At 55.8% G+C, this 15,438-nt stretch overlaps 7 protein-coding genes across 7 annotated transcripts; 6 read left to right on the top strand and 1 right to left on the bottom strand.

Annotated features, from left to right (window-relative positions):
* Positions 1–343: 343 nt before the first annotated feature.
* SCHCODRAFT_02631118 (uncharacterized protein) lies at positions 344–1,198 on the bottom strand. The gene is made up of 3 exons (XM_003030610.2): positions 847–1,198; positions 612–795; positions 344–557 (listed from the first exon to the last, which is right to left on the bottom strand). The coding sequence occupies exons 1-3, from the start codon at positions 910–912 to the stop codon at positions 502–504; spliced, it is 306 nt and encodes a 101-aa protein (XP_003030656.1). The 5' UTR covers positions 913–1,198; the 3' UTR covers positions 344–501.
* A 107-nt stretch (positions 1,199–1,305) lies between these two features.
* Positions 1,306–1,503, top strand: SCHCODRAFT_01099032 (uncharacterized protein; the record flags this gene model as incomplete). The annotated part of the gene is made up of 1 exon (XM_003030178.1): positions 1,306–1,503. A coding segment is annotated over one exon (198 nt), but the record flags the coding sequence as incomplete, so codon positions are not given.
* Positions 1,504–1,656: 153 nt separating this feature from the next.
* On the top strand, positions 1,657–2,368 carry SCHCODRAFT_02631114 (ubiquitin-like protein). Its single transcript, XM_003030179.2, has 4 exons — positions 1,657–1,721; positions 1,772–1,802; positions 1,886–1,985; positions 2,109–2,368. Exons 1-4 carry the CDS (start codon positions 1,707–1,709, stop codon positions 2,182–2,184), a joined length of 222 nt encoding a protein of 73 aa, XP_003030225.1. The 5' UTR covers positions 1,657–1,706; the 3' UTR covers positions 2,185–2,368.
* Positions 2,369–3,594: 1,226 nt separating this feature from the next.
* SCHCODRAFT_02631112 (Phosphoenolpyruvate/pyruvate domain-containing protein) lies at positions 3,595–5,222 on the top strand. Its single transcript, XM_003030180.2, has 5 exons — positions 3,595–3,930; positions 3,984–4,130; positions 4,182–4,445; positions 4,501–4,744; positions 4,797–5,222. Exons 1-5 carry the CDS (start codon positions 3,664–3,666, stop codon positions 4,985–4,987), a joined length of 1,113 nt encoding a protein of 370 aa, XP_003030226.1. The 5' UTR covers positions 3,595–3,663; the 3' UTR covers positions 4,988–5,222.
* Positions 5,223–5,360: 138 nt separating this feature from the next.
* SCHCODRAFT_02600850 (uncharacterized protein) lies at positions 5,361–6,627 on the top strand (the record flags this gene model as incomplete). Its single annotated transcript, XM_003030181.1, has 4 exons — positions 5,361–5,692; positions 5,757–6,127; positions 6,179–6,279; positions 6,331–6,627. The coding sequence occupies 4 exons, from the start codon at positions 5,361–5,363 to the stop codon at positions 6,625–6,627; spliced, it is 1,101 nt and encodes a 366-aa protein (XP_003030227.1).
* Positions 6,628–6,791: 164 nt separating this feature from the next.
* Positions 6,792–9,940, top strand: SCHCODRAFT_02582877 (uncharacterized protein; the record flags this gene model as incomplete). The annotated part of the gene is made up of 7 exons (XM_050343935.1): positions 6,792–7,263; positions 7,324–7,694; positions 7,745–7,845; positions 7,897–8,118; positions 8,665–9,035; positions 9,101–9,468; positions 9,522–9,940. The coding sequence occupies exons 1-7, from the start codon at positions 6,932–6,934 to the stop codon at positions 9,938–9,940; spliced, it is 2,184 nt and encodes a 727-aa protein (XP_050199160.1). The 5' UTR covers positions 6,792–6,931.
* Positions 9,941–11,281: 1,341 nt separating this feature from the next.
* SCHCODRAFT_077793 (TrkH-domain-containing protein) lies at positions 11,282–15,430 on the top strand. Its single transcript, XM_003030183.1, has 14 exons — positions 11,282–11,455; positions 11,505–11,694; positions 11,747–11,781; positions 11,834–12,196; positions 12,354–12,540; positions 12,655–13,011; positions 13,066–13,181; positions 13,235–13,373; positions 13,738–13,916; positions 13,968–14,016; positions 14,117–14,285; positions 14,336–14,437; positions 14,485–14,540; positions 14,589–15,430. Exons 1-14 carry the CDS (start codon positions 11,376–11,378, stop codon positions 15,078–15,080), a joined length of 2,514 nt encoding a protein of 837 aa, XP_003030229.1. The 5' UTR covers positions 11,282–11,375; the 3' UTR covers positions 15,081–15,430.
* The last annotated feature ends 8 nt before the right edge of the window (positions 15,431–15,438 follow it).

Genomic DNA, 15,438 nt, shown 5'->3' with positions numbered 1-15,438 from the left:
AAACGTAGTCTCGATTGATTGAATTCGTATACTCTATGCTGCATACGTTCGTTGTACGCACTACGCTTGAAAACACTCCGCTATGTATCTGGTCTCAGTGGTTTGCTGGTGGCTCGAATATGATTTTTGCTTGTTTGGCTCCGCTCGGCGTTATGTGCCAAATGGGGTATGGTGCGACCTCGTGTCATGCGCGCCTTTGTGAGCTTGCCCTGCGATGCCTCGCTCGCACGCCGGGCTCAAAGATCATACAGCCTGACGCGTGGCTCGCGGTCTTGGACCTCCCTACGGGGCACTGTGGCTTTCCATTGGGTTGAGATGCGAACGTACTCCTCGCGGGCTTGATGCCTCCCCTCGGAGGGTCAAGAAATTGTTTGCGGACAGAGGCAACGGACATTAGAGGTCAAAGAATTACGCCCTAGATAGGGCTCCAGGATATGGTACAGCACGACGCGGGTATATGATACAATTCAGATTTCTTCCTTCCTTAGTCTTGACCCGCGTCTACAAGTGGCGGTTGATGCTCTGCTTCCAATCGCCCTTGTTCTCGCGCATCTCGCCTACAGGGTGCGTGAGTGGATGCGCAGCGATCCCAGGATAGCCGAGGTACGTACCAGAATGCTGCTGGCTGCGGTCGCCGGTGACAGCGCCGACGACGGAGTCCTTCTTTCCGGTGACCCGGTCGGCGGTGCCCTCGGTCCAACCCTGGGCGCGAGCGGCGTTGTACTCGCCCTTGCCCTCGGCATGCTCCATGCGGCCACGGTCAGCGGTGCCGCCGAGACCGAGCATGTTGCCGACCTGCGAATGGCGTCAGCTAAAGCGCAGACTATACGGGCGCGAGGGACTTACAGTCTCCTTCATGGAGCCCTTCTTCTCGTGGAACTGGCCTGAGGTCTTGGACGGCGACGAGGACATGATGATGGTTTCTTTGTTGAGTAGAAGATTTGTTTGTTGGATGTGAAGTGGTTGTGAAGTGGGGAATGGGCGATTGCTGAAGGCCCTTTTATAGGTTTGAGCGCCTGCTGCCCCTCCACCCACCGTCATCGTCGTCGAGCGCCCCACTCATGACGCTTCAGCGTCATTCGCACCAGCAGCTGTACACGAAGCTTGGGAAGACCCGAAGGAAGTGGAGAATAGGCTTGGCGCTCGAGCTTTCAGAGTCCACTTGGACTTGATATTAGGCACCGTTAGCATGGTGGGGAGAGGCAAGGCGTCATCACGTACGTCACCCGGCCCTTGCATGTGTTTCCAGACCCTCGGGCTCGGTTTTTATTCCAAAATTCTGTCAATGACTTCGTGCAGGGTGGTAGGCCTTTCGTCCCCTTCGGGGTGACATACGAAAAATTTGGAACGATACAGAGAAGATTAGCATGGCCCCTGCACAAGGATGACACGCTTTTCCGGAGTGGTAGACCTACGGGTCTCAATATTTATGCACCTTTTTGCTCTGATCCCCTTCCGCAAGCGAACACTCATGATTCGCACCAGCGTCGTGAGCGAACATAAAGTTACTTGCATCAGACTAGACTTCGAACCAGCGCCAAACGCAGTTTCTGGTCGAAGCGATGAACCTAGAACGGTTAAGCGCTGGGCGCTTGATCCAAAGCACAAGACGCCACATGATCCCAAAACGAGCGATTCTCTTTGAGAGCACAGCTTGTCTTCATCTTCCACGTCCGCCGTCACTGACCAGCCCCTTCACTGTCCAGATGGCTCTGATTGAGGTATAGAATTATGCAGATGATGCGGATGCGACGTGCTCAATGCTCGGCAGGTGATTGCGAACGACCGTCTAGGACGCAAGGGTGCGCACTTGGCGGCGCCTAACCGTCTGATTATCCGCTCGGATGCTGTTACTGACCACTGCATGTCGGGCCTGCCTATCTAGTTCGCGTGAAATGCAGCCCAGATGACACCGTTGGCGATCTGAAGAAGCTCATCGCCGCGCAGACCGGCACGGATGCTTCGAAGATCCAGCTAAAGAAATGGTTAGTGAATTGCTACGACGCGACCGACCCATACCTCCGTTCACCGACCTTCATTCGACCACTCAACTTGCTTCTTTTGACTTTGACTTTGCGAAGTGCGGGAAACTGACTGACGACTTGCAGGTACACCATATACAAGGATCACATCACGCTTGCGGACTACGAGATCCACGACGGGATGAGCCTTGAAATGTACTAATTCTACGAGACAACCGACTTGTCATTCTTTCCAACTCAGCAATATCGCCATCAACGTGTCGCCTGTACTACCGTAAAGAGCAATGAACTGTATCATCTATCCGCACGGTCTTGCCCAAACGCGCACGAGGCTTGTGCTGCTCGCGCTTTGCCCCTGTCGGTGAGCACGAACACGTATAGCACTGACGGTGAACGGCTTGGCAAGAAGAGGATCACGTCCCACGCATAACTTAGGGAGCGCGTTGGCTTCGTTCTCCTACCACTGCCCTGCGCGTTCCTCGAGCGTACCTCAGGCGTTCCTCTTCCTCATCAGAGAACAGGTCGAGCAGGGCCTGGACCTGGGCAATGTCGAGGTAAGGATGCTTCCGCGGTCGCGCCACAACGCTAACATTGCCATATAGGTCGTATCGCCCGTGGTCCGCCGCTATCTGCTGTGCAAAGCGGTCCCCTTAGCAAACACTTTCAATGAAGAATCGATATCAAGCTTCAAAATTTGACAGTCAGGGACAGCAGGCCTCCACATCGCTGGCCACCTGAAAATCCTCTAAGCGTACGTGCGGGTATTCCGAGGTCTCCGTCCCTCGCGCGCTGTAACTCTTCTGCCTCGGCGAATACATCCTTCCGTGCTCATGAAGTCGGGCACGTATGCGTTGCGCGCAGCGCATTCTAGAAATTACCGGGTACGTGCAGCTTGCCACAACTGACGAAGGATACGCAGTAGCGCGTTCCCTCGGATAACACGCTGCGGCGGTTAGCGGACCGAGCACGTCCTCCGCTGCGCGCCAAGCGCAAGCCTCTGGCAGATTCGCCGTCCGCCAAGGAGGAGGTTGTTCAGGCAGTCGTTCACGTCCGCCTTAGCGCCGCACCAGCTGGGAACAATGGCCCACTTCTACACTTCCCGGGTGCACGTCGCCGCTCAGCCCGAGAACGCCCGAGATAGCGTGGCTTAGAGGTGGGCTTGGCGGTGGCAGTAGTACCTGGGATCAACCTCCCGATTTATCTGCCGCTAGCGCCACCGTCGTCTCTTTTGCCTACGGACCTATTGCTTTGTTCGGTGCGCCAGCCGAGATATGTTGGACTTGGGGTCGGTTAATCGCGACGTGCCGCTGGCTAACAAGAGGAATGCTGCGCAGCGCGCTTGTGGGCGACTGGTACGTGCGAGCAGCATTGAGAACATTGGACAACCTCGATGCTTACCACTGCTACAGACTCATTCCCTGCGAGGCCGTTCGTGAGCCGTGCCGGGGACACCTGCCGTGCTACTAAATTGCCCATTGACAAGATCTACTCGGCGATGGGCCATCACATGCGTGTTAACACTTTAAGGCCGCACGCTCGTTTGGGAAGGAAATTCGAGTGGTCGAGTGTATAAAAGCATGAGTGCCGAGCCCATGGTTCCCCAGCAAGTGCCCCACACTCGAGCACCTCCTCATCACATCCTCTTCCCTACCCCGCATCCTCTCCTCGCCAAGCATCTACAATGGCCGGCTTTGAGCTCAACCTTTCCTCGCACAACGCTCCCGCTGCTGCCGCGGCGACCGAGCGCCAGGCGGCGTCCGCTGCTACCACCACCAACGGGTCTGCGCCGGTGCCAGTGCCCGTGCCCGCCGACGTCGCTATGGACGGTCCCGCCGAGCGCACCGTGTACTACAACCCACGCCTCGACCCCAAGAACTTCCTCGAGGGCCCGCTTTCGCTCAACCCGTCCACGCGTCTGCGCCAGATGCTCGCGCGCCCTGGGATCGTCGTAAGTAACATAACCTCACTGCTTCTCTCGCATGTACTCAGAAGCCTTCTCAGGTTGCTCCTGGGATCTGCGACGGCATCAGCGCGCGCTGCGCCTTGGAGGCCGGCTTCGATTGTCTGTACCAGAGTGGCGCAGCAACGACTGCTTCGCGCCTTGGACAGCCCGACCTTGCCATCGCGACCTTGAACGACTTCGTTGGTGTATGTAGCCACCCTTCTCTCATCAACGCTTCATGCTCATGATCGTCCTAGGCCGCCCAAATGGTCTGCAGCCTCGACCCCACGACGCCCGTCATCGCGGACGCCGACACCGGCTTCGGCGGCCCCGCGAACGTCGCCCGCACGGTGCGCGAGTACGTCCGCGCCGGCGTCGCGGCGATGCACATCGAGGATCAGGTGCAGACGAAGCGCTGCGGCCACCTCATGGGCAAGCAGGTCGTCTCGCGCGAGGAGTTTCTCACGCGCATCCGCGCCGCGGTCATCGCGCGCGACTCGATCCCGGGCGGCTCGGACTTCGTGCGTGGTCTTTTGTGGCGCGGGGCACTGGATGCTTGGGCTAACGCGCGCGCAGGTCATCATCGGGCGCACGGACTCGGCGCAGGTGCTCGGGATGGACGAGGCGATCTACCGGCTGAAGCTCGCGGCCGACGCGGGCGCGGACGTGTGCTTCATTGAGGGCGTCCGGACGAAGGAGCTGCTCGAGTCGACTGTCAACGCGCTCGCGCCCAAGCCGGTGCTCGTCAACGTCATCTCCGGCGGCCTCACGCCGTCGTTCACCTGCAGGGAAGCCGAGCAGATGGGCGCAAAGATCATCAGTACGTCAGCCCGGGTGGTATTGCCTGAATCTTTCTCTGACACCCTGCCTAGTCTTCTCGCTAGTGTCCAGTGTGGCGATGGTTCACGCTGTGCGCGCCGCGATGGCGTCTCTCAAGAAGACCGGCACCGACTGGTCGAGCGCGAAGGGCATGGACCCGAAGGCGTTCTTTGAGGTCATGGGCCTGAACGAGGTCATCTCTTTGGATGCCCGCGCGGGTGGCACGGCCTTCAACGTCGTCTAAGCTTCGTCTTTCTCTTCCTGGGGTCTTGGGGAATAAGGGAACATTGGCTACTATGTATTCGCATCTAGGCGCCCTCTTTTTATTCATTCTTATGTAGTTCAATACTCGACGTACTGCTGTAAGCATTCAGTGCAATATCGATCCAACATCCAGCCCTTTGTAATGTGACCCTACCATGTAACGGCGTGGGAACATAAAGTCACGGGATGGGCACGCTGAGATTCGCGCGCGCGACGCTCATTGATCTGGACCTCTTTGTCTTCCTGACAACTCTGAACGTCTCCCGAGTTTCTGTGCTGCCTCATCGCTCTCGTACCTCCCGAACATCTGCCGCTTTGGTACAACGCTTGTCAAGCTCGCAGCCCGAATCAACATGGCTCTTGACACGCTGCCGACCGAGTTGCTTATGATCATCATCAGCCATTACCCGCGCCTTCCAATCAACATCGGAGGGTGTTTGCCGACACAAGCTCAAGAATACCTAGTCCGTCACAGGACCATATACGCGCTCTCGCAGACGTCGAGCCGACTGCGTAGCGTGTTTCTGCCACTTGTATGGCAAAGTGTCGAGGTCTTCTGCCCGATGGTCCGTGTGGAGGATGGGAAAATGGAGGGGGCGCGATGGAAGAAGGAGATGGCCACGGAGCTCGTGCGCCAGCTTGAGACAGTGACCATCCGCGACCCGACGCTGGCGGAATATGTCCAGTGCGTACAGGCCCTCCTCACTGTCTTGTATCTGCTGTTCCTTGACTAATCAGTCGTACCGTAGGTCTGTGACCGTATACCTCACCGAATACTCATGGAAAGGTGTCTTCCCCGAGTTCTGCCGCGCCCTTGCTGCGATGCCAAAGCTCAAGACCTTGCACATCATCGATGTCATCGACACCGATTCGAAGGACGAGTCCGAGCGCTTAGTTGAAATCTTCAAGAAGAATCCGCCGCTATCATCTGTGTGCTATCTGTCCATTCCCGACAAAATATCCGGCATCATAACCCGTATGCCCAACGTGCTGCACCTCTACCTGTCGTCGTCAGAATATCGTCGTATATCTGACCACGTTTTCGCGCACATGCGCCATGCTCCGAGACTCAGATTCACGGCCTACCAGTTCGAGATCTCTGAGAAGGGTGGATGGCCTGGTGAGTAGCTCATCAGGCATACAGTCACCGCATCTGACATGTCTTTCCAAGATATTGTCAAATTCTGGCCGCATCTTGAGCATGTGTATGTCATCCTCAGATGCAAATACGAGTACTATTCAGCGCCAATTCCAGACGACAATGTCATACGGGTAAGCAAGCGAATCTACCGCTGAAGAATCCTTGACTTACGCACCTTGCAGCAAAACCTCATCACGATTGTATCTAACCTTCCACGACTCAGTTCCATTCATATTCGCAGTTCGCGCGAGTCTGTTGCACACTATAGCACGGAGGAGTTCCAGCAAGATTGCGAGAGACTGGTAATACCTACGCTGGCCTCTGCTCTGCAGAAATGCATGGTTCAGCAGAAGAGGGAGAGTGGGGGAGTCTCGTCGAAGGAGCCTCTTTCTCCACGGCGCTTGCACATTACTTACGCCCCTTATCGTGGCGCCAGCAAGAGAGGCCTTCTCGTTCAGAGCGTGAAGGCTGCTGAGTAGACAGTCCTTATTTTTACTCGCTCTGATGTAGTCCATTACTCGAGGTACTGCTGTCAACAACATCGCAATGTCGAATCAACATCCAGCCCGTTGTGACCGTTATTGTACTGTCACTACGTGGGAATATTGGGTCACGGGATGACCACGTTCAAATTCGCGTGTGCGCGCTCCTTGTTTCTTGATCACTCCCTTTTCCTATCAACTCCCAGCATCTCGCGGGCTGTAGCGCTATATAATCACTCTCTGCACTCTCAACATTTCAGCCTTTGCTTGACGTCTCGCCAAGCGTGCAGTCCATCTCGATATGGCTCTGGACACTCTACCGACCGAATTGCTCACGATCATCATTGGCCACTACCCCCGTCTTCCCCTCAACGTCGGAGGGTGTCTGCCAACCCATGGCCACCAATATCTTATCCGCCATCGAACAATATACGCGCTTTCCCAAACCTCTAGCCGGTTGCGCAGCGTTTTTTTGCCACTCGTGTGGCAGAGCGTCGAGGTTTTCTGCCCGACTGTTCGTGGTGCGGACGGACAAATGAAGGGAGCGCGGTGGAAGAAGGAGATGGCTACGGAGCTTGTGCGCCAGCTTGAGATAGTTACTATCCGCGACCCGACGTTGGCGGAATATGTTCAGTGCGTGTGCTCCTCTTCCTTCTTTCGTGTTGTTTGCTGGACTGACCTGCTGTTCCACAGGTCCGTGACCGTATACCTCACCGACTACTCGTGGAGAGGTGTCTTTCCCGAGTTCTGTCGCGCCCTCGCTGCCATGCCCAACCTCAAGACACTCCACATCGTCGATGTCATCGACACTCGGGAGAAGGACGAGTCTCACTGTTTGGTTGAAGCCTTCAAGAAATACCCACAGCTGTCGTCCGTTCGATATCTGTCCATTCCCGACAAGATTTCCGGCATCATGCCCCATACGCCCAACGTGCTGCGCCTCTACTTGTCGGAGTCAGAATATCAACGTCGATCTGACGACGTCTTCGCGCATATGCGCCATGCGCCAAGGCTAAGACTCACGACATATCAATTTGAGATCCATCAGAAGGATGTGTGGCCTAGTGAGTAGCTCATTAGACACGCAGCTATCGCATCTGACACGTCCTTCAAGATATTGTCAAATACTGGCCACACCTTGAGCATCTGAATCTTATCCTCAGACGCAAAAACGAGTACTATTCTGGGCCGAGTCGAGACGACAATGTCATACGGGTGAGCAAGCAATATCGCCATCGCAATGTCCTTGACTGACGCTCCCTGCAGCAGAACCTCGTAACGATTGTGTCCAGCCTTCCAAGACTGAAGTCCATTCATGTTCGCAGCGTCCGCGAGAGCATGATACACTATAGCACGGAGGAGTTCCAGCGAGACTGCGAAAAATTGGTGCTACCTACACTGGCTTATGCTCTGCAGAAATGCCTGCGCAAGGAGGCTGGAGTCGTGTCGTCGGTCAAACCTCCTCCTCCTCATCCAAGGCGCTTGTACGTGACTTACACCACTTATCGTGGTGTTAGTAGGAGAGGTGTTCTCGTCCAGAAGATAAAGGCTGTCGAGTAGACGGTGCCGCGTTCGTTTCAAGTCAGGGGTATATACAATCGACTAGTCTCTGTATCTGTCATACGCATCATCTTTACGGTCGCTCATTGTATCCTCGTCTATGCATGGTCTTCGTCTTTCACCGGCCTCGTGCCTTCGCTCCGGGACGGACATTTGTGGGATATTTTGGCATTCGACTTTGTCCGAGCTTCGCCTTCCTCACCTTGAGAGATGACAAAACACCGGGTGAACTTGCGCGCAAGCTCTTTCGACGTACTCGCTGTTGCAGGCAATCACTGCAATATCGAACATTGTGACTCTGACTCGCGGTGTCACAGTGTGAGAGTGTCAAGTCACGGGTGGGGCACGTTCACATTCGCGTGCGGAGCCGTGCGCGCTCGGTGTTCCGGACCATCATGACTTGCTGAGGACCCTCAGCACCCCCCGAGTCGTTTAGGTCTATCGCCGACTCTTCACATTTTTATCTACTCAAAGCCGTCTAGAGCGCCCGTTAAGCGGGCAGCCCGTGTTGGCATGGCTCTGGACGCGCTACCGACCGAGCTGCTCATGATCATCGTCGACCACTACCCGCGTCTTCCTCTCAACTGTGGAGGGTATCTACCGACTGATGGAGAAGAGTTCTTGATACGCCACCGGACCATTTACGCGCTTTCGCAAACCTCTAGCCGGCTGCGCAGCGTGTTTCTGCCGCTTGTGTGGCAGAGCGTCGAGGTTTTTTGCCCAACCTCTCGTCGAGGGGAAACTCAGATGTTGGGGGCACGGTGGAAGAAGGAGATGGCTACGGAGCTCGTGCGCCAGCTCGAGATCGTGACCATTCGGGATCCGACGCTGGCGGAGTACGTCCAGTGCGTGCGGCTCTTTTCAACTATCACCTTTGAGTTGCTCGAATGGCTGACGAGTCGTGTTATAGGTCTGTGACCGTCTACCTTACCGAGTACTCGTGGCAAGGTGTTTTCCCCGAGTTCTGCCGCGCCCTTTGCGCGATGCCCAAACTCAAGACCCTGCACATCGTTGATGTCGTCGACACCCGGTCCAAGAACGAGTCTCAGCATCTGGTCGCAGCCTTCAAGAAGCACCCGCCGCTGCCGTCTGTGCGCAACTTGTCCATCCCGGAAAAGATCTCCGGCGTCATACCTTACATGCCCAACATCAAGTCGCTGAGGCTGTTCGGGTCGTCATTTCCTCGGCCCTCCAAAGACGTATTCACGCACATGCGCCGCGTGTCGGGACTCACGCACACATCGTATAAGATGGAAATTACGTGGAAGAATTGGCCGGGTGGGTGGCTTGCTGAGTGCGCGACGACGCGTTCTGATGTCTTCGTTTCGTAGATCTGGTCCAGAATTGGCCGAACCTGGAGCACCTGAATCTCACCATCGAGCGTCAAGGAACATATTCCTTCTCACCGAAGCGCGATAACAATGCTATACGGGCTCGTGACTTTATCGTCTGGCCAATTTTCTGTAACTCACGCTCCTTACAGGAGAACCTCAACACTATCGTCTCTCGCCTCCCATGCCTCAAGTCCATCTTCATCCTCAATGTTTCCGACAGACAGGATTGTGAGAACCTGATCATACCTGCGCTGAAGTCGGCGCTACAGAAGTGCTGTCCCAAGCCGATTGACGAGGTCGAAGGGGTTTCTCGGAGCGCACCTCCGCGTCCCAGGCGCTTGTACGTCGCATACTACACTTCGCGCGAAGGCAGCTGGAGCGTCGTACTCGCTCAGAAGGTGAAGGCTGTTGAGTGAATGGGGCTGCCCCTTGGACATGACCACAGCTTATTACAATAGAGAATTTAGGTCTGGCATGTCTTATGCCTCAGCGCTACACTTTTGGATGCTATACTATCGTTCGAGTCTTGCTCTTGACTCCTTGCTCCCGGTGGAGTGTCCGGTTTCGCCTTCGACAGCCTCGTACGGCCTGTCCGCTCCGAATCATAAGAAGGGAGTGCGTAGGAGCCTATAAGAGCCATCACCTAATCTGGCCTGGCCCGTTTGTGCGCTGAATGATGCCCATCGGTACGTCTCCTCACCGGCTTCGGCGATGTCTCCGCCTTGAAAAGTATTGAACTTGATGGCGGCGTTTGCCGGACTCTTCGGAATAGGGTGCATAATCCCACGCCTCCACCCTGCTTTCTGCCGCCATGATATTTATTCTGCGCTGCTTCGACGCAATGCGCTACTTGGACTGTTTCTCATCAGACCTCTATCGCCCGGCCTCTGGACTGCATAGTCTGTCTACTGAGCGGCGAACGAGCCAGCACAGAAAACTTGCCTCTGCGCGTTGGCGTCTACATTCTTTCATCTCAGGGGCTACTGACAGCTATAGGTAAGCTATCCGTATACCCTTGCGCCCGTATGGACACCACTTTTGGCTCCAGATGCTCTCGGAAGAGCAAAGCTGGCCTAAACTGGTCCCTGGACCATGGCGCTGATGGAGATGACGACCGCGGCGCCATAGCATCTTGATCACTGAATGGTCCGTCAAAGTCGGCGAGGCTGGCATATGAGGCTGCGATGCAGCCGACTCGCACTGGCACCGGAGCAGGTCTCTGAAAGTTGGAGGGGCTGCCAGATCATCATGCGTGCAGCTTAGGTCCGTAGGCTGGCGATTGACAGAGGTGATGCTTGCTCGGGGACGGGCGAGCATCGGTGAGCAATGATCAAGCGAGAGCTCAGTGGTGCATACTGTACTCCCCACTCCATTAGAAGGACAGGTTTATTGCCCGTTCCCAGGCAATTATCGCTGTCGAAGCAACGGGGGTCGAAGTCTGTACTAATGCCGAAATTAAATCCTACTTGCCTGCCAGTGATTCGTCGCTGATTCTGCGGTTGTCGAGGTCAGGCGTTGCCCCTCGTCTCTTTCTTTCTCTTGAACCACCATCTGCTACGTCGAGCGCTGAGGGAACCCGCCCACCGACCATAAATCGACATTCGGCGATACATAGTGTTGATCCCGAATATTGTTTCCCCATCCAGCCGTTTCTAAAAATGGAAAATATGCCGAACATCATGACGGCCTCTAAAGTTTTGTTCCTTGTCCCGCTCCTCCTCGACCATCGCGCCGTGCCACTTGTCTCATACCCCAAGCATAGACCACCATCACCGAGCTGCATAAATGCTGGCCCAGTAACACACACTTACGGCCAGTCCTTCGCCAACACCAGCTGTCCTCGACTCTCCAATGTTTCCGTGGCCCGAGGGAGGGTTGTTCCGTTCTATCCGCAAGCATCTCAACTTCTATCGCGTTCACTTACTATGCTTGTGGGCTCTTTACCTGTCTGTGGGCTCGACGTTGGCTGACAGCTTGCAGCACATTCGTCCCCCTCATCTTGTCTGGCATTCTCTACGCGTGCAATGGACGGTACCCCATCAGCTATGTGGACTGCCTCTTCGTCTGCGTCAGCGCGGCGACCGTCTGTGGATTGGCGACTATCGACTTGAGCACGCTCACGCCGCTCCAACAAGTGATCGTCTTCGTGCAGATGTGCTTGGGTAGCCCGGTGCGTGCTCTGTCCTTCCCCCAGCTCCCCATGCTTACACCGTACCTTGCAGGTCTTTGTCTCATGGCTCATACTTCTCATCCGAAGGTGCGCCTTGCAAGACCCCTCTTCACATACCCCATTCACCCTTCCCGCGCAGGCACTACTTTGGCAAAAAGTTCCAGAACGTCATCAATGCTGCCCGCAAGAACGGCGACCTCACGGATGAGGAAGCGCAAACCCAGCCCGTCCTTGCCCGCCTTCGCACCTGGCTCTCCGCCCGCGCGCAGAACGCCGTGCGCGAGGGGGGATCGCGCGCGACGTCCAAGTCGAGCGACACGAACAACAAGGGCGGCATCGTGCGCAAGCTCAAGCCGGAGATGATCCGCCGGATGGACAATGCCCCGCAGCTCGTGAATCCGAGCGGATGGATTAGCGACGCGGTGCCAGTCAAGAAGGTGCCGACGACGGTGCAGGCGCCACCCGCGTCAGCGGACAGCTCGGCATCGCCGCAGCAGCGAGCGTACGCATCATTCCATACCCTCTGAACACCTACTCATCTTCTCAAAGGCGAATGATGGCGCGTAGGCTGTCCGATCCCGGCACTCCGTCAAGGCCGCCGTCTCCGGGTCCCATAACCGGTATGACGCGCACTCTCCCAAGTTTAGCTGTCCTCTGAGATCCTCCACCAGTCCCGATGCACCGATTCGAGACGCTGCAGCACGACAAGGCGCGACCTCAGCCACAACCCGCCCAACTTCCGAACCTCACGAACATAGCTTCACGATTCCCGCGTACTCAGACCATCGAGTTCGCGCCGACGCCGACTACCCGTCCCCGCGGAAGATCGATTGTGCAGGACCTCGAGTCTATCCAGTCTGGTCCAGAAAGTTCATTTGAGCGAACTTCGTCTCGTAAGTTTACCAATGACGTGCTGTGCATCGCTAATGCCCCACAGGACCCCCTCGCCATTCCTTCCAGATGCACCCGTCGCTTGCGACAAACATGACTGGCGCGGGCCAAAGCTTCAGGCCGAGTACGAAGCACAACAACTTTGGCGGGTTCCCTATGCCACATCACATCATCCAGCGCATCGTTCACGCTCTGTTCCCGAAGCTCCATCACAAGATCGCGCGCACGGTGACGATCCCTGTCACTACGACTATCACCTCACTGCGCGGCGAGGGCCTCGAGGGCGCCCGGCCCGTGCCGTACATCTCCTTCGACGCGGTCGTGGGTCGCAACTCGGCCTTCCACCTCCTGACGAAGGAGCAGCTAGAGGAGCTCGGTGGCGTAGAGTACCGCGCAGTCAATGCTTTGCTGTGGATCGTGGCCCTGGTAAGTACTGCATCGATCGTGGCGCGGGGCAGCGTACTGATTGAATGGTGCTAGTACCACATCTGCGTACAGGTTCTGGGCTACGTGCTTATCGCGCCGTACATCTCCATGAGCAAGTGGGACGCGGACTTCGAGGAGCCCAATCTGCATCGGCCGCTTGCGGCACCATGGTTAGTCTGGTTTGGCATCGATGCGTGGCTGCGGAGAGCTGATGGTTGGGCAGGTTCGCGCTCTTCCAGACGGTCTCTTCGTACACGAACACGGGAATGTCGCTGGTGGACCAGTCGATGATCCCCTTCCAGACCGCGTACCTCATGATCTTCGTTATGGCGTTTCTCATCTTGGCAGGGAATACGGCTTTTGTGAGTACTTCTTCCTTATGATCCTCATCTCGTCTGACCATCTGTTTAGCCAGTTTTGTGAGTTACGAACCTGGTGGTCTCACTGCACATTACTGATGCATTGACTGCTCCGTAGCTTGCGCTTCATCATGTATGTGTTTTTTGCGCTCAGTCGACGCAGATACTGACCATCCTATCAGCTGGATCTTGTCTCTATGCGTACCAAAGTCGTCCAAAATTCACGAGACGCTCTGCTTTCTCCTAGACCATCCTCGTCGTTGTTTCATCTATCTATTCCCCTCGCATCAAACTTGGTTTCTCCTCACGGTTCTTGTCTTTTTGAAGTGCGTATGCTCCCTTCCCTCTCACGCTGCTTGCACCCAAGTTAACTCAACTCCGCAGTTTCACGGACTGGTTCTTCTTCATGGTGTTGGATATCGGGAACGCGGCCATCGAGGCGATACCATTGGGCACCAGGTTTTGTATCGGTCTTTTGCAAGCGATCGCGGTCCGCGCTGCGGGGTTCAGCACGGTGGCGCTGTCCGTTCTGGCACCGGCGGTGAAGTAAGTGATGGGCATGCTTGCCGAGGGTGCTCAGGCTGACCATTCGCTCAGGATTCTGTACATTATCATGATGTATGTCTCCGTATGTGAGTGCCCGCCTGTTTTGGTGGCGAGGATATGTAGCTGACTTGCGTTGCAGATCCCATCGCTATGAGGTGTGTTGGTTATCGCCGAGTATATGGCACAGTGGTTGACATCAGCTTCTCAGTGTTCGTGCGACGAACGTGTATGAGGAACAGTCGCTGGGGATCTTCGAGGATGACGATCTTGAGGACGACGAGGAGAATGAGCTGGCGAACATGGGTGGCTCCCGCGTCACGGCGTGGAGTCGGTACCTGGTCATGCATGCGCGGAAGCAGCTTGCGTTTGGTGAGCACTTCCCTTCGTCATATCGTGTCTATCCTAATAACTGCATCAAGATATGTGGTGGCTTGGGCTCGCGACGTTCCTCATCTGCATCATTGAGCGTGCACCTATCGACGATGACGCGACGTACTTGTGGTTCAACGAGTTCACCATCTGTGCGTACCTCTCCGTTCTTTGTGGGCTTCGCTCACACCTGCCGTAGTGTTCGAACTGGTTTCTGCTTACGGTACGGTCGGTCTAAGTCTAGGACTACCAACGGTCAGATCCTTCTTCTTGATGCCCTTATTTCAGCTGAACATGAATTAGGCCAACTACTCCTTCGCCGGCGCTCTCAGGCCCTTGTCGAAGCTAATCCTTTGCGCGGTCATGCTGCGAGGTCGTCATCGCGGCTTGCCTGTTGCCATCGATCGCGCTGTCATGCTGCCCAACGAGTTCAAGATCCGCGATCAGGTCGAGGACGCGCGCAGCATGCGACGCACCTTCACGCGCCAAAGTCAGTTCGGGAGCCAAATGCCACGCACTCAGACCTACCAGAGCGGATGGCAAAGTCAGATGCCGCGCACGCAAACATATCAGAGCGGGTGGCAGACGCAGAGCCAGTATCAAGGCGAGGGCCACCTGGAGGGGATCATGAAGCTGCCGACGGCCAACGACGAGACGTCGTGGCGGCGCAGGAATGCGCATGGGACGGAGTCGGACGAGGAGGTGGTGGGGGATGGGGGAGGGAAGGAGGAGAGCGGCGATGACACCCTGACGGAGAAGGGCAGCCGTCGGACTAACGAGTCGGACAAGGTATAGACACTCACACTACCCGACACGACCTTCGGCGACCCCATTCGTCAGCTTCCTACTACATAGATGAGTTGCCCCACTATCACATCACCGTCGCGCGACGTCGCCGCGCTCGCTCAGCATAATCTTATCATTATATCCTTACGACCCAGCTTGCATGTTCTCCATCTTCATCCATCATGACCCATGCCACCCATAGAATACATACATACCTACCTACCATTCCCATCGATGTTCAGAGTTGTACAGTATATAGTATAGTTACTCGCTTTGTCTTGTTCGTTGATCGTTTCCGAGCCGTACATTCAGGAATAGACAGACATATAGGTTAATATTTTACACGTTGATGAACTTCTATTGCGGC

Source organism: Schizophyllum commune, assembly GCF_000143185.2.
Source record: "Schizophyllum commune H4-8 unplaced genomic scaffold SCHCOscaffold_8, whole genome shotgun sequence".
Taxonomy (NCBI): domain Eukaryota; kingdom Fungi; phylum Basidiomycota; class Agaricomycetes; order Agaricales; family Schizophyllaceae; genus Schizophyllum; species Schizophyllum commune.
The sequence above is the reverse complement of the archived record's forward strand: the minus strand, read 5'-3'. Positions and strand labels throughout refer to the sequence as shown.